This window comes from Meleagris gallopavo, chromosome 7 (assembly GCF_000146605.3).
Source record: "Meleagris gallopavo isolate NT-WF06-2002-E0010 breed Aviagen turkey brand Nicholas breeding stock chromosome 7, Turkey_5.1, whole genome shotgun sequence".
Taxonomy (NCBI): domain Eukaryota; kingdom Metazoa; phylum Chordata; class Aves; order Galliformes; family Phasianidae; genus Meleagris; species Meleagris gallopavo.
Genome location: NC_015017.2, coordinates 2,950,738 through 2,978,705, shown reverse-complemented (window position 1 = coordinate 2,978,705; position 27,968 = coordinate 2,950,738). Strand labels below are relative to the sequence as shown.

At 42.3% G+C, this 27,968-nt stretch overlaps 1 protein-coding gene across 2 annotated transcripts in view; it reads right to left on the bottom strand.

Moving 5' to 3' along the window:
* The window catches only part of ABCA12 (ATP binding cassette subfamily A member 12), a 104,702-nt gene that overhangs the window by 65,241 nt on the left and 11,493 nt on the right, over nt 1–27,968 (bottom strand). Inside the window, exons 1-2 of one of the 2 annotated variants that reach the window (XM_010713291.3) lie at nt 15,305–15,710; nt 10,677–10,770 (exon numbers count right to left, since the gene is read on the bottom strand). In XM_010713291.3, coding sequence (XP_010711593.1) covers nt 10,677–10,770; nt 15,305–15,373 — 163 coding nt within the window. In that variant the 5' untranslated portion in view covers nt 15,374–15,710. Of the gene's footprint in view, nt 1–10,676; nt 10,771–15,304; nt 15,711–27,968 lie in introns of those variants that run through there. The other variant, XM_019616885.2, reaches the window with a different exon arrangement.

Sequence of the window (27,968 nt, the reverse complement as noted above, 5' to 3'; positions counted from 1 at the left end):
AATTATACAAGGGATCCTCCTGCAACCAAAGCAGAAGATCCTCTTGTAAGATGTAAGTAGCAATGCCATATTTTAGAATTAGACTCAGAAGCATTATGGTTTGAACTAAGTGGAAAAATTAGGCAATCAGTTGCTGTATCACAAGCAAAGTGGCCTGATCCATCAGTGATGAACTGATACAACCCTGTGTTGTTTGTGGCACTAAGGGAGGTGCCAGAAAAGGCTTCTCTGGAAGAGGCTGGACTCTAACAGCAGTTTGAGAATCTAGGAAGTTTTTCATGAAAGGCCATAGAAAAATCTGAAATGTCCAGGCCAAATTCCCTGTAAGATCCTCTCGTCCTGCAAAGGAGGAAGTTTACTGATGAGAAGGTGAGCCAAGAGATTAATGCAAGTCTTATCCCATCCTCCTCCCTCCCTCCATCCATTCTCTTGTGGCATGGAGCTGTGACTCCATGTAGCCACATGAGCTGCTCTACCCACATGTACACCTCCATTGGCTGTGTCACACACCCCTGCAAGGATGACCAGGGAGGAAGCTGGTTCCCTCCAGGAGACATTTATAACCACCTGTCCCTCCCTGGGCTGGGATTTATCCAGTACTTCAAACACGACATAAGCTCTAGATACCAAACTTTATTGAAGGAGTTTTGTAAACGCCCTGCAAATCTCGAAGGACACAGTTTCAATGGTGATAGTTTTGCAATCTGAAACACAATGCTTACTATCACCATTAATGACCTCTGTCATATTTCCCCTTTAGGGAATGCCTTCAGAAAGCATCTCCATATCCCACTCAAGTCTTCTGCAGTGCCAAAGCCAAGGAAAAAGGATTACCCGTGCACAGCAGACCCCAATTTTACAATCCCATGATAGAGTAGATCCACAACACTTGACATCATTTATCACTGTCACCGCCTTTAGCTTTCAATGTTATATTTTCCAGAAAATCCAGTTATCCTTGGAGGATATTTCTACACTGCCTGTGAACCCAGAGGGAGAGATCACTGCATCACTTGTGCCTCTTCTTAGCTCTGTTGGGACATCACCTCCACAGGTTTCTTGTCAAATTTATTTGTCTGCAACCAAAACTTGAGCCCAGATCTGTATCTTATTAGTAAAGACTGATTGCTGTGTTTGCTAGCAATGGAAACCCAAGCATAGAGGTATTTTGCTGTCCCCTCTCACTTTGGAGTGCTTTGATTTTCTGTCACGGTTGAAAGAAAGGCACTGAATCTGAAGCAAACAAGGCAGGCATCCCAAAGGGCAGAAGAAGCCCAGGGCTCAGCACTGAATGGGCTGGCAGTTTCTCCCTGCTCATTAGCATCTAGCCAGTCTGGTCACATCCTCTAGAGCTGAAAAGAAACAAGGCTTTCATTCTATCGGGAATTCTGACTTTTCCACATTTGCTTTCCTTTGGAATAAAATTGAGAAAGTTTATTGCTTTTACTTTCTGGAATGCCCGAGATTCCAACATGCTTCAAGAGGAGCAAAAACTTTTTTTTCTTTTTTTTTTATTTTCAAGTAAAGGTATTTGATATAATAATGATGAAAAATGTCAAGTTAATAATAAATGTCACATAAGACAGACGAAAATTACTGTTCCACTACGATCTATAAGATTAATTGAAATTGACTGAAATGTCCAAATCTAAATGAACCATGTTTTACTTTGCCACAATGATTTTGTTGTCTTCTCACACTGGGGTTTGCACTAGCTGTGTACAGTAATTCTCTGCAAAGAATGAGGCATTTAGCAGAGTGCAGGTACAATGCAATGTGTGCAGCCCCTAGCATCACCCACTTCCACTAGAATTCATCAAGTTTGCCTCAAAGAAGGCATTCCTACCCACATCCAGCTACAAGGCAGAGTCTTGTTTCCACCAACCAGGGGTCTCTGGTGTAAACCAGCCACCAAGTCATGATAGATCTGCTTTCAAGGCTTGCTACCCAGCTATGCCATCCATCCTGCAAAATCAGACAAAATCCATATCCCATTTTAATCACATCAAAGATAAGGAATCCCTTTATGAATAGCTACTTTCTAAATAAACTGAGGTACATTACCTTTTTTGGATCTTTTCTTATTAATTTAAAAAAATCCAGCTGAGGTTTTTCTGTTTTCTATCCACCCACAATTTAGCAATATCTCCCTACTTGAGCATGAAAACATTCTCTTGGCTTCAGATTTCACATACATTGATACTGTATATGCCTTACACATTAAGTCACTGTTCGTAGAAAATCCATACAAATCTCAACTCTCCAACCGGCAAATTAAGAGCAATGATGAACAAATAACTTCATTAGCATTATTGTGTTCACTGAAAATGCATTCAATCCTTGCTACTGCACACAATGAGACTTAATAACTGGCACTTTTGGGCAAAGAAAAAGATGGCCAAAAAATGGTGCGTCGAAGAAATAAATAACATCTTGATCAGTTATAAAAAGGGTGATTAAATGATCATTTCTTGCAAAGACAATGAAACACGAGGTAGCAGACAAAAGGGAAAGTTGTTTTTTTTTTTGAAATGAGCACCAAAATATTGTGCTATATATTGTAAAGCAGACATTCATTTTAGAACAAATTGGACAAATCCTACAAAGAAGATATTTCAGTGGCTATTAAAAGGAATATCCAGATTCAAGCTGTTTACTTTCTGGCTGAAGAAACCTTCAACTTGTGAAGGCTCCTCTGGTGGAAGTTCTGCTCTGTGCTCCACAAGCTCTCTCAATATGCTCTCTGTGATTCCTGCAAGCTCTCTCAATCATCCCTGAGCAGCAGCAGAGGTCTAACTCAGAGCAGCAATTCTGTCTATCAGCTGTGATTTATAGTTATCTAAGCAGTCACAAAACATACAAGGGAAATATTTACTGCTATGGTATCCTCCTCCCAGCTTTCTAAGCAAAACGTTGGATTAAATCATGTACGTACAGAATTCTCACTCCTCCTCATCTTTCCCATAGTTGCACAGCATTGCTTTAAACTTTATTTCTTCATTTTGCTACACATCCAGAGGCAAAAGGACAAAGAACACGCCTCTTTCATGACATGATGACTGCAACCATTCCTCTTTAACCACACACAATTGCCATTTCCAGCTATCTTTTGTAGATAGTCTTATGATAATGTCAGCAGCCTTGATCTCTCTCTGAAGTTGAAGCCTGACAATCAAACCCGTGGGATAACATGAATTTTGAAGCAGGGTTGTGTTTTTTTATGCATATGGAGAACGAGCCAAAGAGCTGGCTGGCCTATCCTTTCATCTATAGAAAGAGAATATTTAATTGCTATGGTGCTTGTATTGATGCGACACTGTGTGGAAAATTCATGTGCTCTGAAACCTATGTCTTACCATGAACCTGAAAAAAAAAAAAATGGATCTATGTGTTCTTAGAGACCTTGGAACGAGGGCTGTGGTGAGAGCAGGACAAGGAGGCAAAGGACTCCCAGTCAAACAGGTCCTGAGCCTTTCCTCTTTCACACCTGCAAGACCAACGCCCTCAGAAATCCCAGAGTTATTGGGGAAAAAAAAAAAAATGGGTGAGGATAGTAAGTGCTACAGTTCCCAGCAGTACAGCTCAAATCTTGTTCAGTGTGTCTAAAGCCCGTGGCATAGCAGCGATTAGTCCTACTGATTTTAATGCGATTACTCAGGCTTCAGGTTAAATGCGTACTTAAGAGTTGCTCTGGGTCAGAGCAAATGGTTTGATATTGCACTCCCTCTCTACCTAGACTGCCTTTCATATGACAAAGCTAGTTTTTAAAACCACTGCAGAACTAACAGGTGATTTCTTTCACCCTATTTTTGACCGACCAGCAGAACTGCCATTTACCTCTCTAAGCTGCCATTCCCCCTGCTATGCTGACAGCACTGGAAGAAAACATTCCCTTGAGTTAACCTTAAAGTTGCAAGACACCAAGCACCTTCAGCATCTGTCATAGTGGGGTCACTTTTGCCCCTCTGAGAGCCTCCATCACTGTATGTGAGCACAGGTTTCTGGCAGCTGGGCCCAACACCACACGTGTCATTACGATGAGCTGGTGTTACCTCAAGTCTCTTTAGCAGTAGAATAGGTGCATTCCTCCTCTGCCTTGCTGTTAGGCATTAAGCAGTGTCACACTTGGCCATCTTCCCCTCAGCTCTAAATGGAGTTATTTTAATTTCTCCCATGCAAATCATAACGTAACCAAAAGATGCTGTGAGTTGCTATTATGCATGCACCAGTCCACTTCTCTACTACGTAGCTTACCCTGATTCACAAGTTGTACACCCACAACCCAGCTCCTGTTTTTCTAAATAAAAGCACAGCAGGACCCCACATAATTCTGTTCATCCCACCAGGCCTCCAGTCAGCTTTCCAGAAGCCCAGCAGGGCTAAGTGAGATTCAAGAACTTGAGTTTTTTATCCTCATGCCACTGGCATTCATGCTTTCTCAAGTGTCCTAATAACATGATGTCCTCAGTTGTCTGGCTACGACAGCGAGATGGAACAAGCAGACAACTCACTGCAAGGCTCCTCCCTGTGTTGGTGGCTTCAGTGGAGGAAGCATCTCATTTCCCAATTCTTCCCTCTAGCATTTCAGGCTCTGCAAATAATAAGACCAGCCTAGAGCAGACAGCTTCCATGCTTATTAAGACTAGGCAAGCTAGTTTTACTCGCCCACAGACCGTGGCCTTCCACCCCCTTATTTAATAAATTAGAACTCAGCCCTTGACTATGAATGCATTGGGTTCGTGTACTGAACATAGAGATAATAAAGAGCAGAGCATAAAAACTGAAAATGAGTGGGAGAAGCAGCAGGTGTAAAGGAAGGAGAATGAACTTCCAAACCCACCACAAAGAAGAAAGGAATAGTGATGGAGATCTTCTAACAGGCATGCATGTAGAAATGATAGAGTTTGTCTGCACTGCAGGGCAAAGCTGATGGAGATACACAAAAGCTTCTCTCTTTCAATGGTGAATGTCTTCAGCTAGCCTCCAGAGTCAGTGTTTAGATTCTTTAAATAAATGTGCCCTCAATTCCAGAAACACAGACCTCAACAACTGTTAATTTCAGTGCAATCCAAATTTCTTGGCAACTTTGGAAAAATACTTCTGTGCTTCTAGGTCCCAGCACCTGGATACAGGTGCTTCAGGAAGCACATCAGAATTAAGTGACTGCCCCAAGGCCTTGTTATAATTCAGTGGGAAGAAAAAAATCCTAGGAACTCAGGAATTTCCGGCACCAAATCTAAACATCCTCCAGTTGCACCTCACAAGGCAAAAGCCTGTACAAAGAAATGGTTCAACCCAGAGAACAGAAGGCTACAGACAGTCCTCACTGTTACCTTCAGTGCATACAAATAAAGGGGGCTTAGTGGGGGGGGGGGGGGAAATAAAAAAAAAAAAAAAGGAGAAAGACTTTTCCTCAGGGCCTGTAGTGACCAGGCAAAGGGTAGCAGTTTTAAACTGAAATCAAGTAGATTTAAAGATGAAGTTCATGAGACACTGGAACAAGTTCCCAGGAGATGCTGTAGATGTCCTGTTGTTGGAAGATTCCTAAGGCAGACTGAGGCTGTGAACAACCTGGTCTAGTGGAAGGTTTAAGTGTCAGTGGAGGGCTGTTGGTACCAGATGGTCTTTTAAGGTCCCTTCCAACCCAAACCACTGTAGGATTCTTGATTAGAAACATCACCAGTACCTAAAGGGAGCCTAAACAGGAGGGATGTCAACTCTTTGAAAGGGCAGATAACAGCAGGACAAGGGGAAATGGTTTGAAGTTGAGGGAGGGAAGATTTTGGTTGGATGTCAGGGGAAGTTCTTGACAGAGAGAGTGGTGAGGTGCTGGAACAGCTGCCCAGAGAGGCTGTGGATGCCCCGTCCATCCCTGGAGGTGTTCAAGGCCAGGGTGGATGGGGCCCTGGGCAGCCTGGTCTGGTATTAAACAGGAAGGTTGGTGGCCCTGCATGTGGCAGAGGGATGGAGATTCATGATCCTTGAGGTCCCTTCCAACCATGGCCATGCTGTGATTCTGTGATCACAGCAATTTGTTTAGGCTAAGCTAAATCAAAGGACACTTAAGGAGAGATCTGAAGACACTATTCTTCCAACCACGCTGAAGTCAAGCACAGACAAAACTGGTGTTGAGTTGTCTAGAAAAGGGCAGATAGAAAACGATAGAAAAGAATCATAGAATCCCAGAATGGCCGGGGTTGAAAAGGACCAGAGTGCTCATCTTGTTCCAACCCCCTGCTATGTGCAGGGTCACCAACCAGCAGACCAGGCTGCCCAGAGCCACATCCAGCCTGGCCTTGAATGCCTCCAGAGATGGGGCATCCACAACCTCCTTGGGCAAAGAGAACTTTCCCAAGAATTTAAGACAGCAGTGCAAAGAACACAGAGGAATGGGACTGCTGCACCACAGGCAAATGGCAGAGCAGAGCTGGGAGTCGGATGTGTGCTTCTCTGTGTATAGAGTAGGCTGAATTCTTAGGGTGGATCATACCTTACATAAATACCCATGACTTATCCAAATGAATGGAGTGGCCTGTGTAGTCACCATATCCTGTCTACCTATAATTACCATGGGAACCTATTAATTTTTCCATACTACCTAGTGAAGGCTCAAAAGGACAGACTGGTGGAGCACTCTGTTACTGAGTGTATCACAAATATCTGAGTGAATGCAATACATCATGCAGGCATCTCTCCATGGAGGTAATGAAATTTGGGTGAAAATTCTGGACAGAGGTGAAGGGTAAAACATCCTTTGCCAAGAGGAGGAAAGGAATTCCCTGGCGTTAGGAATTTGGTGTTTTTTTCAGACCAGGCCCAAGAGCACGGGTTTTTTTCATGAAGAAGTAAAAATATTTGTGAATGAGGCACAGGTTTTGTAGACCATGTCTAACTTTCACCCTTGGAAAGCCAGAGGGAGTCTAACAGGAGAGCAAATCCTTATCCTCTTCACAGCACTGAAAAGCAGGGTTTTAGAATGAGTGGGCAACTAACCACACCCAAGAGAGCTTCCATGGAGAATGAGGATGAGGTCAAACTGACAGGAGGGGAAAGAAGGGGAACAGAAAAGGAAGAAAGCGGGCGGGTAGGGTGTGACAGGGCTAGTTAAAGCAAAGAGTATAATTGGGCTTCCCTATAGACTGAGTGGGTTGTGCCCTGAGGGACAGATTGTATCTCTCACACAATTCCCATACCTTGCAAAAACCTGCAGTGATGTAGAGAGACTTTTTGTCCCTGCTCACTCTAGAGAACAGGTGATACAGACACAAAAGACTGGAAGGTACCTCAGACCCCATTCACAGGCTTCCAATTCAGAGCTTCCTACCACACACACTCCACAAGGCGCAACTCAGCGTCTTCCAGCAAATACACTGACTATAACAAAAGGTCAACAGACTTTAACGTGCACAAAGAGTTGGGTAAATTTGTTCGATGAGACTCTAGGATCACCACAGGAGCTGAGTATGCAGAGAAACAAATCTCCATTTTCTTCTGATATTAATTTCTACTGACCAGGAAATACATCACTGAACAAATACATGGGAAGAAGAGTGGGCTGTTGTTGTTGTTGTTGTTGTTTGTTTTTTAAGACACTAGGTGCTTTAATCATGAAGCAAATTGGATTCCAGCTTTCTACTTTACTTCAGTTCTTAGTGTTCCTACAGGTGATTGAGTGGTGATGTTTATTAGGCATGCCATTTCTCTTTTGAGCTCAGCCCAGTGCTAAACCCCATTGCATTAGGTACTACACAAACATAAAGGAAAGTAAGTGACTTGCACTTTCAAGAAGCTCTTGCCACTTGTTCATTCTTGATGGATATTTGCTAGGTAATTTCTCGAAATAAACCACTGAATGTGTACTAGACATACTTCAGGAGAACTTATCTCAAATTTGAGCTAATAATAGATTTCATGATATTTCTGTGGCCCTGAATATATGAGATAAGCTTAGATTTTCTGTGGGGTTATCTAAAGCTTCAAAACTCAGCATCTGAGTAGCTTATTCTATCCCTGTGCCTTGATTCAGTGCTTCCTGACTTTTGTCTGCCTGCAATAATCTCTTCATAGCAGAAGGACTGGAAACTGCTTCTTGTCGCCATTTAATGATTGTGCCATTAAACTTGTCACTGGAATTTGGTATAGAGTGGATCTAATTCCTATTGAATAAAAACCCCACCTATAATCATTTTCCTACATGTCCACCCACATTGTTTTTGTTTGTTTCCTATCAGAAAAGAAAGCTCCCAAATGATTTCTCTTGCTTTCAAGAGAAACGTTGACACATTTTTCTAGTTGTCAAAAAATAAAGAGGGTAATCTTCAAGTGGGTATTCTTATTTAACTAGAAAAACAGCAGGAAATAGCTGTTCAATTCCCAAGTTAATGTTCTTCTTCATCCCCCTTGGATTCCTAGATGGCTTCTAAATAACATGGACCACAGGAGTACACAACAACCATTAGCAACTTCTCCAGCCCAAAACCTCCATTGCAATAGAGTTCCTGTCATCTACTTTAGATAGAAAGACATCTCAGATGCTGAGATTTGCCCCCAACTAAAATTCATCCATGCAGGAAAAGAGAACAAGTCCAAAGATACTGACCAGTCTCCCCTTTTCTGCAAAGAACAGCTGATGAAAATACTTGCTGCTACTAGGAGCATTCCTTCCAATCCAATAATTCACAGATGTAATCCCCCAGAGCAAGCATAAATACACATTCAAATTAATAGCCATATGCAGAAATGAATAAATATTTTACCATCCAGCTGGCACTCTCAACATTGACCTTATCTGATTTCTCAGGGACAGGAAGTACAACCACTGGAGCCACGTGTAAGGAATGCCATTTCCACACTTGGCCAAAACTGCAGTTCTCGCTAAGTACAACACGTCCTGTCCTGCCTTCTCCAACTGGTTCAAGGGAATTTGGGCAGAACTTAAGATAAGTAACAAACCTAAAGAGGCTTTTTCACTGGCAGCAGATGGGCTTGGGGTTAAAAGTCCAGCCTAACACACGAAGAATGTCCTTCTCTGTTTAAGACTTTGTGAAACGTACAGAAAGTCCCTTATTCTGACTCTCCATCATTGCTTACAAATTAGATAAACAAATTTTTAGCCAGAGTAGGCTATCCTACTCTGGCTGAAAAAAGGGCTATCCTAATTGCATATCTAGTGTTTATTACCATGTGGCCTTTTTTCATACATCATTCTGAAGCTCAGAAACACTTTTAATCAGAGAACTGCACATTATTAACCAAGTTGGAACATTTTCAGTGCACATACCATCAAGTACAGATCTCTCAAACATATTTTACACATCTGATAGCTACAAACACTGGAAGCCAACTGCTTGTCCTTGTTGCTGTCAGTCTGTCTCTCCAGCCTGTATCAGCCTCCTTGCCTCAAATATAAATATCCTGCATTCCCATAACATTATTTTGTTCTTGTCCACTCAGTGTCAGCCTGATGCTGGTAACCCACGGTGGTGCCTCTCCTATGTATCAGGTGTAGCAAAACTTTTAATAGGGGCAATTTGAAGGCCTACTCTTACCTGTGCTGGGAAAATGTGGCTGTCAGTAATAGCTCTCGTTACATCCTTGTACATTAGCAAACTAGATGTGAAATGTGAAGCACGAGTCTTGCATGTACTTTCAGTGCCTCTGCAATTAATGTTGAGGAATTCCTCTAATGAACAGATAGTGAAGAGGTATAGCTATGTGATTAATTTTTCCCCAACACAAAGGTAGGCTATATTGCTAAAAAGAGGGACCAGGTCTTCCAACCAGTCCCCTCCCCTCCCTTGGGTCTGCACTTGTTAAGCCCACAATAAGCAGAACCAGGGATTAGATTAAAACCAGAATTAACATTGTGGAAAGGAAAAAGACTTCCAACTGGATAAACTCCTTGCTATTTTTTTTATCATGTAATATCATAAACAAACATAGCCAGAGTTGAGAGCAAGACAGGAGTGCTTCTTCTGGTGGTACCACTGAACTCAGTGTAAATTTTTCAGAGAAGATTCAAGTGGACTCACACTGAGATACAGACACAGTTCTCCTGACTGAGGAAGCAAAGCACACAAGTGAAAACCAGCTTGTGTAAACTCTTCACCCATTTAAGCACTATCAACTATCCACACACAAATCAGCTGCTCTTTGACTTGCTAGTAAAGGTTCAAATACACCATCATGTCCCAGGAGCCAAATAAGTTATCACTTTTCAGCTGAGCCCTAGCAGTAACTGCCTAAATAGGTGCTTTTTCCGTTAGCAAACGTAAGGTGAATCTTTCATGATGACCACACTGTTTTTACTATGTTTTCTTAACCCTAGTTGAATCCTTACTCATTTTACTGAATAAGAATCCCCTCAGCTGCTCTCTTGTCCCTCAATTTATCAAGTAGGTTTATACTGCTGCTACAACAGCAGTATCTGAGTGCATCTTGATGAGACAGTTCTGTAAAGTTGTTTTCTAATTATGAAACTAATTTGAAAGAAACATAAATATAAACAACCTCAGAGGAACACTGACACTATTTACAGCATGCTACATACCAGGAAGTCTCCACTGGAAGCTGCAAAGAACCGAATTTATAAAAGTAACAAAAAACATCAAATTAACACATCAGTCACTGAAATGAGAACTAATCCCCAAAGAGATAAAAGCAAACCAGTTACTTACAGTTTGGTTGTGGTTCTGGGGGGAATTTGAGACGGATGATAGCCAAGATTATGAAAACAACCACAGGCCAGGAAATTAAAATGAACGACCATACCTATAAAACAGCAATGAAAATATATTGGTTATGTTCGTTGTATTGATGTGTCTCGGGGCTTGTCTAGAATGCACAAGTTCCACCCTAAATGAGTTATAACATACAGTGTAAATAATGTCTGTCTTGAAACACATTACTAAAACTCAAGTATTATCTATGCGGGAGAAAAACTACATAAGATTGTAAGAGCAAATAACAAGACTGAAAATAACACAAGCTTTTCCGTGTTTCAGTTTGGCTGTTGATACATTTTGTACTGGTTTGAGACACTGCTATATAATAGTAAAAGCATCCTTAGATGTACAAGACCTTTGGATGCAGTGATCACAAAACCTAATAGCAAAAATGGAAAAGGTTGGTTTTGCTTTTAGTAAAGATGACTTTGATTTGACTAACTACTCCTCAAAAGTCATTTGACATACAAACGACAAGGTTACTTTTTTTTCCCCCCCCCAAAAGGTTTTCACAATCCCTCACAAACAGCAGAGTCAAAAGAAAGAGAATTTTCATAGCATTTGTTTACAAGACAGTGAAGGAAGGGGTTTATTATAGAGCTGTGAAACCAATCAGTTGGAGAGATCCCATTCAAACACTGGCAACCTATCACTCCTCGTGTGAGCTTCTGACCACACAAGCTAACTCCCTGGTTCCATTCCACTGCCAAATTGTAGCAAGTTATGCAGATGAGCTGAAATAAAAGAGAAATGATGCAAAACCAGCGTGGCATTTTGGAAAAAAAAATATGAAGATTTATAGATCTTTTGCCTTTGACACAAGGGTAGCCTATTTCAATGGATGAGAATGAAGAAAATAGAATCTGCTAATCATCCAGTGTAGCAAGTCAATCTAAGTACAAGGCCCAAAGTCATTATTAAAACTGCAAGCCTTGGTGTTTCGTAAACTAGGAAAATGCAATTCTTCAAATAATTAACTGCTTCTGCACTAGCTGGCAAGCTTGGTACTGTGTTTAGTGGATTTGAGTTTTCCATCCACCAGTACAGCTCCAAGTGCCCTGTGCTGTGAAATTGCTGTGCTATCTTCATGCCAATTTCTGAAACTCCAAAGACGTCTTTCTTCAAAATCATTCTATTTTTCATTGCTGTGTTGCTGTTTCTTTCAGATCAGCACATATGACCCCACACCATTTTTCCAAAGGTAATTCCAAGCCCATAATAATGTTTTCATTTCCTGTAACACTTCTTAGAACATAAAAAAAACAAACAGACAGACAAATCCTGGAGAGTGATGAGCTTTAAAGATGGTTGTTTTACAGCAAGTCCTTCCATACCACCCCTTGATGACATGACACTCAGCCACAGAAGTGGGAACAGGATTCACGCCCCAAAACAGGAAACTGACAGATGTCAAACCACCTCCTGAAACACCCTTTTAGAGAAAGTCTTCCTCAAATTTCAGCATTCAGAAAGCAGCATCTTAGCTTTTACAGACACTACTCTATTTTTCTTATATGCACTCTATACAACAAGATTAATCCCTGAAACTAACATCTTATTATATAATATTTTATATCACGTTTGCCTTATAATCAGACCACAAACACAGTGTTTAACTTGGATTAATTCATATGAACATGATATTATTAAGGTATCCTCCTAGTTTAGTACCATGTAGGCTAAAGTAAAATTACGGGGTAACAGCACTGAAATTGATATTAGTCAGAGGTTGCCTAAAGGAATGGGAAGCTATCTTTCATATTTTGGGGGAAGAAATGAATGCTGATTGTCTATGTTGAAGGAAATCTTTGTACCTCCCTGTTTGGAGCTAATACAGTGCTAACATTCCCCACTTCCCAGACAGCTCTTCCTTTAGAATCTCTGTCCTCTGACTTAATGGGATTTAACAGCAGCTGAATACATCAGCTGCCACACAACAGTGTTCTCACTGTCCCAGGCTTTCCTACTTAATGAAAACAAGACAACCAGCCTGGCCAAACCTGTGCAGGTAGAACACGTTGACTTGAATGCAGCCATAATCAACATCAATTTGGCTTGTAAGATTAAGCACTGTGCCACATGTTGCATAATCCTTTGGTTACTGGACTATTTCACTGCTAAAAGCAGATTAAAAGTCTCAGATCTTTGTATGTTTGGATGCAAGCATGTTTTTTTCTGCCTTCTGCCTCTTTTTAAGTAAGCATACTGCACAGAAGTGACAAATGGAAAACAATAGAAAAGTGCAAGAGGCACTGATTTCTCCAGTTCCCTCTAGTAGGCAGGCCAAACCTTGCTCCCAGAAGATTGCCACCTCAACTCATGGCCATTCCTTTCTCAGCAGCAGTAACCTGTGTTGAGGCTCTCCCTGGGTATGGATGAAGAGCTTCAGCTGATTTCATCAAATTGATGGCCAAGCAAGCTGTAGCTCTCCCCCACGCTGCACAAGCAGAGGCAATCTCTCAGGGGCTCTGAAGAAAGTGCACAGAGGAAATAAAGCATAAAGCAAAATGCAGGATCGAATGTTATTTGCTAGCCCTGGAGAGGCTGATAAACAGAGCAACAGGAAAGCACTTCAGTCTGCAGAGGGATGGGAGCTGACTTGTGTCAGAGCGCTCTGTGACATGCCAATCAGCCCTGGGGAGGGCAGTGAACATCACTGCAGCAGCAGGAATGCATTCATGGGTTATCAGAAACAGAGAAGCTCAGAGTGCTTCCCCTGCAAAATGAGCATAGGAAAAAAAAAAAACAACAACCAAAAAAACAACAACTTTCTGAAAGCTTGGTCCATCGGTGCAGACAGATTACACAGGTGGAAAAAAAAAATAAAGAAAGGAGGAAGCTAAAAGGATAGGGAAAACAGGACGCTTTTGGGAGCAGAATTGTGGGTTTATGGCCACACATTCCCTCCAGTCTGAGCAAGATTCCTAATTTAGAGCAAGAGAGGGAAAGGAAGAGTTGGATGGAATGCCTGCCCTAGAATGGACATATTTTAATCAATGTTTCTATTCTACAGAATTGATGTTTCATCTGTACAAGAAACCAAGAGCAGCAAGTAAGTCTGCACAGTCAGATTTATATGCAGGGTTTAGGTTAGCATTTACTCCAGGTGCAGGAGTTGAAAGAGACCCAAGCCTTCAGGTTTTAACAACCTTGTTAAAATTGCTCTTGAGAAACTGAAGGTAATTTGTTGGTATTTTTCTGCATCTCACAAAAAGTCTCTAGTATCCTTCGCAGCAGGCCCAGACTTAGCTCAGAGGCACGCAGCATGTCGGCAGCTCCTGGGGAAGATCACAAGGACTCAGATTAAAGGCTCTCCAAATCAGGTTCCCGACCTGAGAGGCAGGACAGGGCAGGCACACAGTGGACCTTGCAGCAGCACGCAGTGATATGAGGTCTTCCACTCCATCATTAAATCACACTCTCCATGGTCATTTATCTTGTCAGCCTTTTCTGCACCTGCCAATGCTTTCCATGCAACTAAAAAGTTTATAAGTCATCACATTCCGATTACTAGCAAAGGAATGGGTTGCAACACCAGTCCATAAATTCCAGTGCAGTTGTACTGAAACCAGCTTGCAATAAAACTACCAGAATAGGATTTGCCTGGACATGCCATGCCACCCAAAGGACCACTTTCCTCCATGATGCTGCAATTCATATTGCTCTCTGGACACCGTTGGCAGTGCTTTCTTTTGGAAAGACAGACCATCTGGTATGTTTGATTTGCCACGTACTGGACTGCAGTGGAAATCTGCCCTATCTGTATCTCTCAGAGTCCTTTTCCTTTGACCATCTGTTACAAAAGGCTACAGAGGATACCCCTAGCATCCTCAAGCAGGGAGCAGGGTCTGTTCACACTGGTGAGGATTTAAGCATCCTTAATTCAGGTCTGCCCATGGTTTATGTATGGTTTAGTCTGCGCAGACCACTGGCCCAAGGGAACAGAGGCATCCCTGGTACTCATTCTGAACTCCTGAGCCCTCAATGCAAGATCCAACCACTTGGGCTTAAATGACCATCTTCTCTTTCACGTCATTCCTTTCCTTCCCTCTCTGTCTCTATTGACAGCTTCCAGAATATTTATACTTTAACACCATGATTTTCCTCTGGTGTAGGATCCTTTTTGTTCCTCATTCCATAGAATCAGTTGAGTTGGAAGGGACCCTCAAAGGTCCAACTCCCCTGCAGTGAACAGAGACACCTACAGCTCCATCAGGTGCTCAGAGCCCCATCCAGCCTGATCTTGAAAATCACCAAGAAAGGGGCATCCACCACCTCTTGGGGCAACCCATTCCAGTGCCTCACCACCCTTATTGCAAAAAACTTCTTCCTTATATCCAATCTAAATTTCCTCTCCTTGAGTTTGAAACCATTTCCCCTTGTCCTATCATAACAGACCCTGCTAAAAAGTCTGTGCCCTTTCTTACAGCCCTCCTTCAGATGCTGAAAGACTGCTATCAGGTCTCCCCAAAGCTTATCCATGCTATCAGCCTGTCCTCATAGGGAAATGCTCCAAGGGATGGAACACCTTCCCATGGTTTCCAGCTCCCACTCCTCTATGGCTTTGCTTTCACACTCACCGGCTGCCTCTTGACACTCAGCCAATTCTTCCACAGCAGGATCCTCAAGTGCTGGAAGAGCGCAGCCATCCTCAGCTGACCCAACCAAAACCGTGTTGGCCGTGTATTCCTCCTCCCCAGGCTTAGGAGGCAAAAGTGGAGGCTCTAACCCAAATGGGTATCCAGTGTCCAAAATCCAGGCCCCTGTCTCTTCCCCACAGCATAGCTCTGAAGCAGCTACCTCATCCACTTGTTGCTGCTGTGCTCCCTGTAACCGTAGCTTTTGTCCTCACAGCAACAATGCCTAGCAAATTCAACAGGTTATTCTTCTCCAGGCAGGCAGGCAGACGCAGCAGCCTGCCTCCACTTGCATTAATTATAATATCCAGCCTCTCCTGGCTACTCTTTCTTCAAGCCCTAACCGATAAAGTGGATAGCATTCCAAAAAGATGCTTCTGCTTAAACAAAAGGTGATGCATGCCTCCTCCTCCCTGTGATGAAACTACCTGCCTACCCACACACTGCTTCTGCTGGAGAGGTGTCAGCAGCAGTAAGGAGTTGGGCTGCTTGCCAGGCCTCCGCAGCTTCCCTGAGTTCACAAGCAAGCGCTGGGAAGAAGAAAGTACCCTCAGCTACAGCTTGCACCTTCCTGGCATTGCTGAACTGGAATTATTTCTTAATACTTGTGAGTATCTCAAGCCTACCCACCCAGGGAAATTAAAAAACAACAAACAACAAAGAAGGTGAAACAAGAGAAACACGCATAAATGAAAATCTAATTACCCAGCTTCCTACATCTTCCATTTCCTTCCAGAGAGATCAGTCCTGGCATCCTAACTGAATGCAATGTAACATATTAAATCTATACAGCAGAATCAAACCCCGCACCCACAAAGATTTCGGCACAGATGTGAGGCTTGAGCACTGTTATTATTAAATTGATTGCCGTATTTTTTTTTTTTCCTAGCATTTAGTGGTGAGATTTTACTAAAAACTGGAGATGAAAGGAGAGAGTAAAGTACAGGTTCAGAGGGAGCAATGGCAGCAGAGAGGACTGCTCAGAGCACCATGGACTGTAACAAATCTGATACGGACCTATCTGATGAGCTCTGGTCATCCAGTAGTGCTTCTCACTCCACCCAGGAGAAGACCAGGTATACACTCAATCACCCCATCTGCTAACACTGAAAAAATATAGGAAAATACTGAAGTTTTGACCAAAAATGGCTTGGTACTTTGACAGTGATGAAAATATCTGCATCCATCAGTTTTGTGGTTAAATTTAGAGATCACTTCTAAATTTAGTTTAGGTTTGATTTCTTTAGGGCACAAACATTTTCCCAAGAAGAATGACATTTTTCAGACCAGATATTAAGATTCATCAAACGAGCAAAGTGATCCTCCTCAACTTATTATTGAGAGATTTAGCTATTCATCCACCTCCTTAACACAGTAAAACTTCCTGTGAGACCAAAGGTGTGCTTTATGCCTGTTTCCTCACATCTCCCTGCTTCCCAGATGGGAAGAAAATTGAGCTTTCCCAACTTCTTTAAGCCACTGACTCTCTTCAGTGCTGGATGGAACAGCTTCTCTTCTCCAGTGCTGAAAGGATCCCTGCTCACTTATGAAAGCTCTTGCACTGGCAAGCAGGGCAAGAAGACTTAGCAGGCTGCAATTACAAGAGCTCCAATTACCCTGATCTACTGTCGTGGTTTTCATTCGTGTTCTGAGCAGTATCACATGGGCTGACAGAGGACAAACCCATTTTCTGTACCCCAATGCTGTTCAGCTTACTACGCTACTTGGAGAACGTGGAACCCTGCCAGCGGATGCAAGTCTTGCCCACCACATAGTGGTCACCCTCCAGCTGCTTAAGGCATGATACAACCAGAGCTAACCCTCCCTGACTAATAGAACTGAACAATAAATGAAACTACATTTGAGCAAACACGGCAACACAATCAAAACCCTGAAAAGGTTAGATTTCAACACCCAACATCCAGCCTTGGGACATAATAATCAAGCCTTAACGTGGAACAAAACCCCAACCAAGCAGCATGCTGCCCATGTCCTTCAGTATCTAGGCAAGCTGTGGAAGAAGACTTTGCTGTTCTCAGCATATTTCATACAAGAGATCAAAATAGATTCTCCTACATGCCATTTGTTCTAGCCACAAACCAACATTATGTCTCAAAAATGAAGAACATCTTGAATGAATCCTTGCCAAACTTCACCCAGGGGTAAATGTGGAAGAGGCAACCCTGCCAGCCAGGACAATCTTGGAGCAGAGGAACTTTGATCTAAGGGTAGCTAAAAGTGCTGCTCAATGAGCTTAAAAGTCTTCCCTGGTAAAATTTTGATAGCGATGAGAGGAAACCTGCACATCTAAACTCTCCATTCTACACTACACATGTTTATTCTACCAAACTTCCTTAGGAGAGAGAGGTCTGTGGGTGAAGAACAAGCACTGCTCCTCAAGATGTTGCCCTAGTTTAGCTACATGTAAAAGGCACAGCAGATTTCATTTCATTTGATCCAAACCCCATTTGCAAACTTGATTCACTTCCTTTCCAAGGCCAGAAAAAAAATATCCATAAATAGATAATTTTGCTCTAAGGGAGCAGGAGAGAAGAAATTTATGATTTCACCATTCACTGCTTTGCCAAGGTCTTTTGAGGCAAGCATTTGATTGCTTCTTTTTGGTATTCAGTCAAAAAACTGTTTCAAAAGAACATTGTGATTTGGATAATAATATTCTCAAGCAAATGCACATCCTTAGTTCCTTTGTGAACCGAGACAACAAACATTCCCCTTGGGAAGAACCCAAAGGGTAATTTGTTTGAGTTCACCACTGTAAAACCAGAATAACTCAATGTCAATTGGCTCTCAGAGTGCCTGTACTCATCTCCCCGAACACCATGCAGTTCCAGCTCAAAAATGCAAGATGAGAACTTCATTAATCCCTTATACCTTCTTGCTTTCTAATTCCTTTACTTACCAACTCCTGCAGATGGCACAGGAGGCTGTGCAACTACATGGCCATTCCTGACAGACTGACCAGAGCAGGCAGATGTCCCAGTGACAATGCTAAGGTGCATGCAGGCAGAGAGGGAAGAGGAGAGAAAAGCTAAGTTCTTTCTTTAACTAATAAGCTTTTGAGTATGTTATTTCTCCTGTTGAAGAACTGTAGTTCATATCTTCTGGGCAGAGGGGCAAATTGCTGGTTCAGAGCAGGGGGAAGAAAAGCAGAACGTACTTCTGTGAATATCCAGCTGTAGAAATCTCCAAGGGAGCTCTGATAGCATCCAAGGCAAGTCTTTAGAGGCATGGCTCATTACTTCACATGTGGCTATGGCCCACCATGATGTCACACAAGGGGCACAGATTCTGGGGCAAAAAGTTTCTTGCTTTGCACCAAGAACTCACAAATGCTGAGTCCTTTCCTTGAGAAGTTCTTTCAAGTAGGAGCTTTTACTTCAGTGAAAATGGATGCAATGATACTTCCCAGGTGTGCCAAGTTAGCTCTATTGAGAAACGAAAGCTTAGGGAAGTGATGCCAGACAGAACTGGGAAGAGGAGAGAATGGAGTCAGTGACTGATGAGCTGCATGACTGTCTAACACGGGGGTAGTTGGCGCAAATGTGCCAGGGCAGAATATTTACTCCACTGAAGCCAGTGCTGGAAAAAGAAAAAAAATCTGTTGGCTGTCAGGAAAACAAACAAACAAGAGCAAAACACTTAGCTTGTAATGTCTTGTGCATGCTACAACTAAACCACAGAGTCTTCCATAGACACATGGGTGAACAGCGCTTAGGTCCCCTCAGGGGCCTGGAGGAGGAGTGATCACTCCAGCAGTGAGAGAAGAAGCATAACCAGATGAACTACCATGCCACAAAATACATGCAAAGCAGAATGAACTAAAGAAGATATGTAAGGGGAGCAGTGGGGCAATGCTATGACTCAAAGAGGCAGGACTCTGGTACTTTCCTCTTGCATACTCTGCAGTGTCTTTAGTTACTGAATTGCAGCGGCGGGGCATTCCTCATGGTTTGTGTAACCTAATATTGACCAAATGTTTGACTCCATCTGCAAAGGAATCACAGGGATGCCATGTGTGGACTTCAGCTGTCTACACAGATCTCTTGTCAACAAATCAAGCCAGGCCAAGGAGCACTGCAAGAGCAGCCTGCAGCCCCCCACTCTTACCTGCACAGGGCACTAGCAGATCAGTGCTGAGCAGACCTAGCTGCTCAAAGATGGATACAAGTTATGTGGCAACACATGCCACTAGCAAGGTGCTACAAGAAGGTGCCACTCTTTCTACCAGAATGGTTATATAAGCAGAAAAAGGGAAGAAGAGCCTTCACACAATGGGTATTGCCAATTTTCAGCTGGGTAGCTCTGTTTCATAGGGTATACCTCTAGCAAAAAATAGATCTTTATGAAGTCCATGCTTCCGGACACTCTGAAACCTGAAAGAGTAAGAAACAAACAAAATCAAAGAACATCACATTTGTCTGCACAAACAAATGCAAAAGTTAAAGTCCACAGCTAACTTAAAACGCTGGCTTCTTCACACGTAAGACAGCAGTTGCCTGAGACCTTGACAGCATTAGGCAACACTGTGAACAGTGCTAGATGATGGTGGAAAGGCATAAGAGTCTTATGCTAACTGGTATGCCACTTGCAAAAACTACAAAAAAGGCTTTTGTCAAGCAGTCCACAGCATTCCCTGTGTATGACTGCACCTGCTCTCTTGGCCACTACAAATTCCTTCCAAAGGCATGGCAGGAGCCATGTAAGTTCCTCCTTATTTTCTGAATGCCTAATGTCAAGCACCTGAAAATGGCGCAGTTTTTAGAAGGATTATCACTGAGTACTTCTGAAAAGAAATGAGGGCCCTCAGAACGACTCTAGGCAGCAATATTTAATGGGAACAGCAGGTGACATGGCATGACTACTGCTCTACTACTTTGCCACCAGCAAAGACATGTCCAGAATTTCTTCACTGACTTTATTCTTCTCGTTTTCGATGTGTTTGAGCTTGGAAATACAAGGGGTCAGAGAGGACTGCATCCACAGCCTTCATGGAGAACTGTGTTGCTGATTTTTGGCAGTCCTTGGATATCAGCTACATATTTCTACTGAGCAGTCCTGTTTTCGGGAACGAGACCTCAAATGAAGTGTGAGTTTTGGGATATTCCAAAATCAGAGCAGTTGAGCACCAAAATGAAAATGTATGAGTCTTGTGCAAGTGAATTAGAGGCATCAACACTAAAATGTTTGGAACAGGATTTTCGGAAGAGCTCATGATTGCTTTGTTTACCCCTCTTATAACAAGTTCAGTGGGAAAAAACTCAGGGAAATGCACCTTTTGGCTTTAAAAGCTCTGTTCAGATGGGAATACAGTGTCACTAGCCAGTTTTTTTTTTTTGCACTATCCATTGGATCCTAAGGACACTTTCATCTACATCAGGTCCTAGCAAAGCTGCAGTTCCATGAATCACATCTTAACACACCCAGCAGCTGAGCCCTTTATTTGTGAGGTTCCTACATGCATCTACCTTGCCAGGCTACCCACTTTTCAACCAGCTACAAAATCCCACAATACCATTCATGCACAGTGCTGAATCAGGATTTAAGGTTAGCTAGAAAAAAGTTGGGGCTACAAGAAACGGATAGGGAAAGGCAGTGTGCTTATAGATCTTGACAGCTGCAATAAGCTCATTAGTGTCTCCCTGGTGTAGTAAAAGCTAGCCAGCAGACCATGAATCCCTCCTATTTCACCCTGCTGCACATCAAATAGGCCTGGCAATTAACAGTTCTTCAGATTACATACTCAAGCCCACTAGTTCGGCCACCACTATGCTCAGACAAGTACGTGTAGCATCTGCTTGCTTAAGTCCCTTCGTCAAAATCTTTGAGTCAGGGTCTAACTTTCGATCTACACAAACCCACAGGATCTCAAGGCTTCAAACAACACATGGCAAACTTTGCCCAAGAGCCTTGCTTTGTAAGAGCAAGCAGATGATATCACTGCCAGTTTCATTAGTATGTCCTTTAACCTTTCTTCCTGATTATTAACAATGTTCAGATCAGATCTAATGCCAAGGCTTGCAATAAGACATTAGACAGCTACCAGCATCCAAATCCTCTGACATTTCCCCATTTATCATTTTCAAGCACTCAGCCAGCTTCCAATCTGTGTGGCGATGCTCATGTCCTGTCATGTGTCTGGACAGCTGACAGATGGACTAATTAGAGCCCACAGAATTTAAGGAAAGACAGGTAGCAAGGTCAGAGCAAGGTTACTATGAAAAATGGATTTGACTTTGCAAAGAACAGTGGGTATTTCTGAGGCTGGGGACAAGTAAGCTACTCAAATGAAAGCGTCAAAGATGCAAAAGGAAAAAAAAAAAAGAAAAGAAAAAAGCTTCCAAATCAAAGTATCTAAAGACAGACTGGAAGGTTAAGGAAATAGAAGCAACAAGATGTGCTTATGGCAACAGCTGTATACCACAGCCAACCTGTTCTGTATGCAATGAAAACAGTCATTTTCTGAAAGATGCAAATTGTATGAAGTTAAAAATTAACTGTGGTCATCTGCACATGATAGGAAGCTAAACCCTCAATCATGTGAATAATGAAAAGGCTTCTTCTTTCTTCCATAGGAAATGCTGGACTAGCTTCACAGCCAGTTGTCTTAAAACACTGGAAAGAGATAACACTAAGAGTGTACTTCCTAATAGATAATAAAACACAGAAAGTGATGCCAGTATCAACAGAGCAGAGATTACAAGTGCTGTCTGGCTTATCCACTATCTAGGTAGAAGCAACTAGCAAGTATGCTTACATAGAAACAAACAACCTTCACAAAGTGTTTAATGGGTTTGACTAAGGTTAGAAAAGCTTGTTATTCCAAATCAAAGGACACAACTGAAAAAACAAAGGTGATCAATTCACACCAAAACAGAGATAAAGCAAAAACTGAACCTGCGCTTGATTTTACTGAACTACTCAAAAGGCAACCAACAAGCCTAAACATTGCTCCATGTTATAAAAACAACCAAAGCAAAGCCTTGTTTTGTTCCAAACAGCATAGTCTTGGTTATACATGTCTGACTGTATCTGATCTCAAATACTATGCAGTCCTTGCCCAAGCTCATGTCCTTCTGGTAGAAGCCTTGAGATTTGGTTGATGTCTGCTGAAGACCACAGGAGACCAGCTATCAGCTTAGTGATATCTTCCCATTTAGGTAAGAGATCTTCAAAGCAGCAACAGAAAAACACGAACTAAGTTTATCAGGAGATGAGAAAACACGTACTCAGTCTAGTTTGCTCAGATTTAACAACTGAGTTGTGAGCAGTTTTTTCTCATACTTTGGATATTTATGCATGCTTCTTTCCCCGTGGATTTTCTGTTTCCTAAACAAGCACAAGATTATCAGCAAAGGCCTTTAAACTTTTCTTACTCTTCTACCAGGTGGAATGTTTTTATGAAATCTCTACAGGGCTGATTGTTTCTGTAGGATTTATCCACCAGCATAACCTAGGTGAATTTACTCAACAAATTTAGAAGCTATTCGGGTTGGATGGACAAAAAATCCCAAAGGCTCAATTTTTAGAAGCAAACAGCAATCCAGAACAGTATTCCAAGGACAAGCAGTCACTATATCCCTACTTAACAGGTTTCTAGGATGTCTATCCCTCACCAAGTCACTTAGGTGTTGTTACAAAATCAGCTAATTAGGACCACACCCTGAGATCCAAATGAGTACTGGGAGTGCTGATGAGTAACGACAAGTTACACAAGGCCTGTCAGCCTCCTATAGCTGGGAACTTGCTTGCTGGAGAAGAAAAATATGTGTTGAAATAATCTCACACAAGTACTGCAGTGATGGAGGAGCATGGACAGAAGTGATGTAGGGCTTGCTTCCCTTCAGACTGTGGTTTTGACAGATCCTTAAGCTCTAGCAAAGCAAAGGTTAGATAACTTCTTTGCCTCTCCAGGTTACTTATACATGAGAGATGCCCTGTCAAAGTAAGGTTGATCCTCTGACTCATATGATGGAAATGGGCAAACTTCACTGAATGGGAGAAGGAATGTGGCTCATCCTGAGGCTTCACAGCCAGCGTGGGAGAGAGTGTTCAGCCCTCCTTTCCCTAATGACTAGCAGCCCAGCATCCTTCATAAGAGCAAAGAGTGAAGTCCTTCACAAAGAATTCTTGTCTGATTCCCCAAGCTGAAGGCAGCACCATGCACATGAGAATAACATAAAGCATGCGCTGAGATTTTGGCTCATATTTCTCTACACACAGCATGCACATTGGTACACACCTGGCTGCCCACACATGCTGGGAAACACAGTGGCTCCCTGGGAGTTGCCATAGGATGTGCCGTCACCTACCTGGGCCTCAATTGGAGACCTAGAATTTGCAATTAGCCAGGAGCCTGCCACCAGCACGCCCTCACTGGGGGTTGCGCCATGACCTTATCTTGGGAGTTGCCCTTGTTACACATGGAGCTCCTGAGCTACAGCATACCCATCCCTGGGTGACCAAATGGGCAAGATCCCATGATAGGTTATGCCTCAGATAGCCGTCGTTGCTAGATTTATCCATCCGTATGCTACAGCTCTGTTTTACAAACAGAAATGAAAGTAAGTTAAAGACAAGAATAGATATTGTGACTGTGTTGTCACATGGAAGCTTTCTTAGGTAAGGAACAAATACCATCGTGCAGTTGCACTAAGGGCACAGCAAAAGGCCCCTGGATTTTTGATGACCGTATTCTGGGTTTCTTTGTTCCGAGTCCAAGACGTCCCCAAGGGATGTGCTGAGTTCTGTAGCTACCAAGTTACAAAACTGGGCCAGAATTCTGGTCACCTCCAGTCTGGACATTTGGAAATCCCAAATAAATGGCTGCTTGTTGCTTCTTGCTTTTTTCTCCTCATCACACAGATAAAATTGATGGGTGGAAAATTTTTGAACTGATCAGAAAACCCAGCAGATGTGTGTCCTTTTGGGTGCTGTTATAAGCACAAGAAAGATGTTCTATGAGAATTATACAGCCACAAAACACAGCTGGACCAGTGCTGAGAGAGGGGCACAGAGCAGACACTGTGCCTGTATGTAAAGATGAATGCCTTTTGGCAGGAAGATACAGTCTGACTAGAAAGAGCCCTGAATTTATGAATTCAGGAGCATTATTTATGGATAGGAGTCTTATTTAGAATCCAAAGGTCTGCCCATTTTTTTCACATTGTTTCAACAGACATTAAGGGAGGATCACTGTCTTCCTCTCCATTGCCAGCAGGCAGTAATAGTAATAATAATAATAATAACAATTCTGCAGTCAGAATGCTTATAAAAACCACTCTCTAATTATTTAATAACAAAACATTTGATGATGCACTGGAAACAACATTCATTGCCTTCAAGAAGACAGAAGTCAGACCAGATGTCTGCTTGAGGAAAAATACCACAGAAGAGCCACTCTATAGACACCAATCTGTGTAACCCTCTTAAAAGAGCCAACTGATGTCTTCTTTTCCAAAACAAGTTCCAGGGCAGAACTACCACATACACATATATGTGCATTTCACTTGAAATGGCCAAAAGAGTTTCAGTTTGTGTTGAGCTAATAGTTCAGAGATGGCAGTAAAAGACTTTTGAGGGGAAATGGGACTGTAGTATTTATCTGGGATATAACTTCTTCCTAGAAGTTAAACTAGAGCACAAATGTGTAGATAATATCCAGCGTCAGCCAGATGACATAGTGAGGCATTAATGTTCTCACCAGCACAGGCTGTTTAACATGTATGAAGAAACCTAGAGTACACAAATAACATGTAAAAGCAGAAGCCATCAACCAACAGATCAACCATCTCCCATAGGAGACAGTTCTCCTCCCAGCAGAAGGACAGCAACATCAAGGACAACAACAGCAACATCTGTGTTATCTTGACACTGGCTTACACGACATGCCCAGCTAATGTGTCTTTCCCCTAGCCAGAATCAGTGCATTATCTCCTACATTTCCACAAAAGAAAAAAAAAAAAGTTAGAAAAAAACCTAGCCATGGAATAAAATACTGTAAGCAATTCTGTGCTGCATTACTATTTTGATATTGCTTTGGGCACAAAGGTTGACAAAGAACACATCATTTTGAGCCGGGCAAGAGCCCTGGGGCTCTGTTAATGTAAAATGCTGTGTTTCTGTACAACTAGAATTTACTGAGACTCATTCAGCCCCACATTCCAATGTCACTTTCAGCGTAAGAAGTGATGCAAATGGCTAAGATGCTTTGACCATCTTAGGAAAGGCCCTGTAGAAAATTAGGGACTCTGGGGCCTTCGGCTGCACTTGGTATTCAGGTAGTTTTTTGTGTGCTTGCAAGACTGGGCCTCCTCTTGGTGGCAAGAAGGCACTTTGCATGCTGTGGATGCAGTGCAAAGGACTGCAGAAATCAAACTTTAATATAATCTTTATTTAGAGCTACTTCATTATTCAAACCTCTGGAAAGCTGTGAAGTCAGGCACCTTCATTTTACATAAGAAAAGGTGAAAAGCCCAGGCTGCTTTCTTCCTTTGCCCTGGACTGGAAGTTGGGGACTCTCAGACAAGATGCTGTTGCACACATTGGCTTTGAGCCTTTTTTCCTCATTTTCCAGGCCACACAACAAGCATTGCTTGCAGTTATTTTTTTCCAGAGAGAACAATCAAGAGCTACAAAACCAATTCCAAATGCAGCCTGAATCGAGTTTCGAAAAGCCCTAATGCTCTCTCTGTGTGTATGTGCACAATTTAATTTACTGTGGCTACAGAACTGTATTCATAGGACTATATTTAATTTTTTTTTCAAACTCCAAGGCAGTTATCTATTGCAGTGAGTGTGTCATAAGACAAGATCACTTGCAGCAATTGCACAAATAAGCCTCCAGCCTCTTGTCTTAACAAGCTACGCGACCCAGTGATCTTCAGCATGACACTCCTTGCACTTTATTGCTGGCTGGAAAGATTTGTTTTGAGTCTCTTTCAGTGCCAGAGGTCTTTATTGCTAAATAGCCCTGACTGTTGAGTAATATGAGAATTTAATGTACTCATGCTGGAATCCTCACTTGGAAAGTAGTAGAAATTCAGCTTAAAAATATTTCCATTCTCTGAGCTTTCTCTTTGCTGTTTGTAAACTGCTTCCTGAGTTGTCTCACACACTGCTGTGGCTCTTTATGAAGCAGAGTGTCACCTCAGTCCTGCTCAGGCACATGAAAGAGATGACAGAGAAGGCAGCAGCAAGTCTCATAAAAGCAGCATCCTACTTGTGCTGCTTTGACAAAACATGAAATAGTCCCATTCTCACTGACCATCTTATGAATAATCAGAATCCATCTGCAGTACAAAGCACTGCTGGTAACATTTCAGCCATCTCTTTGGCAAGATGCACGTGGGGAGAACAGTGGAAAAATCTTAAGAAGAGCATTAAAGCCTACGTAGAACTGTTTCATACCTGGAAGAGGTCAAGGGAGGTTCTGGGGGGCCAGGTTTTGGAGTAGAATAGAAATCATGCTTTTGAACATCCTGCATCAAAGCCCTCTTGAAAATACCACTGTTGCCTCTGGTACTTCTAGCCATGAAACAGAAAGCTTCAGTGACAGCTACCTGCACTTACAAGACTGGAGCTATGTTACTTCTGGGGAAAAAGTTCTAAGCCCATAAATACATATCTGAATTTTTAAACAAGTCTTTTTGCTGCTTCACATGGTGCTTTTCAGCAAGCATGCTGCACTTCCAGCAGGAGATCTGACAGTTTACTACGAGCAAATCCTGTGCTTTATTACAAAGGAACATTTGTGGTTTGGTGCTCTCAGGTATTTCATTTTCCCTCTCACGTTTCTAGTTCTGGGGCATAATTGGGAATACCATTTTCTCCTAGAACAAAAGATCTCTATGTAGCCCTAAAGATTGAAAAAAATAGGTAAGAGACCAAAAAATATAAAGACACTGGCATCAGAAAGGCCACATAATGCAGAGATATCAGTTTTTGGCTGGTTTGGGTTAGTTAAACTGAGCCTGTGGTTATCCCTCTGCCCTTTGCACACAAGAAACTTGACTCTAGAAGTTACACTGCCATGTTCAAGGGAGAAAAGCACACTAAGCAGCTATCTATCCAGTCATTGTTCTGATTTTGACCTCTGAATAGCACAATAAGCTTTTCTCAAACAAGTTACAGATTCAGTATTATTTGCAGAAATAATAACCAACTATTTGGCATCCTTGGAGAAAACTGCTATTTTCTAATAGGCTGTTCACAGTGACCCCAAACAGACAAAATTAAGCTAATAAGGTATTCATTATGTATGATTTACCAGCTTGTGCAACTGTCAGTTCAGAATGCAAATCCACACCTGACTTTTAAAGACTTTTTTTTTTTCCCCTGACACTTTCTATCAGACTACACTGTAAAGCAGCTTAGCTTTCATCCCTGGGACTGATGAAAACATCCCTCTCCCCTTGGAACTGAGCATCCTATTCTGCTAAAGCTCAGCTGCCTGAAAATGGTGCATTTCCCCAACACATATCACACCTATTGCAAAGTCCTGTCCCTGTGATGAACAGTACAAAGAATGCCGTGTCTGCTGATGCCTCTCAGAACATTTCTATTGCAGGTGGGGGCTACCAGGAAAAAA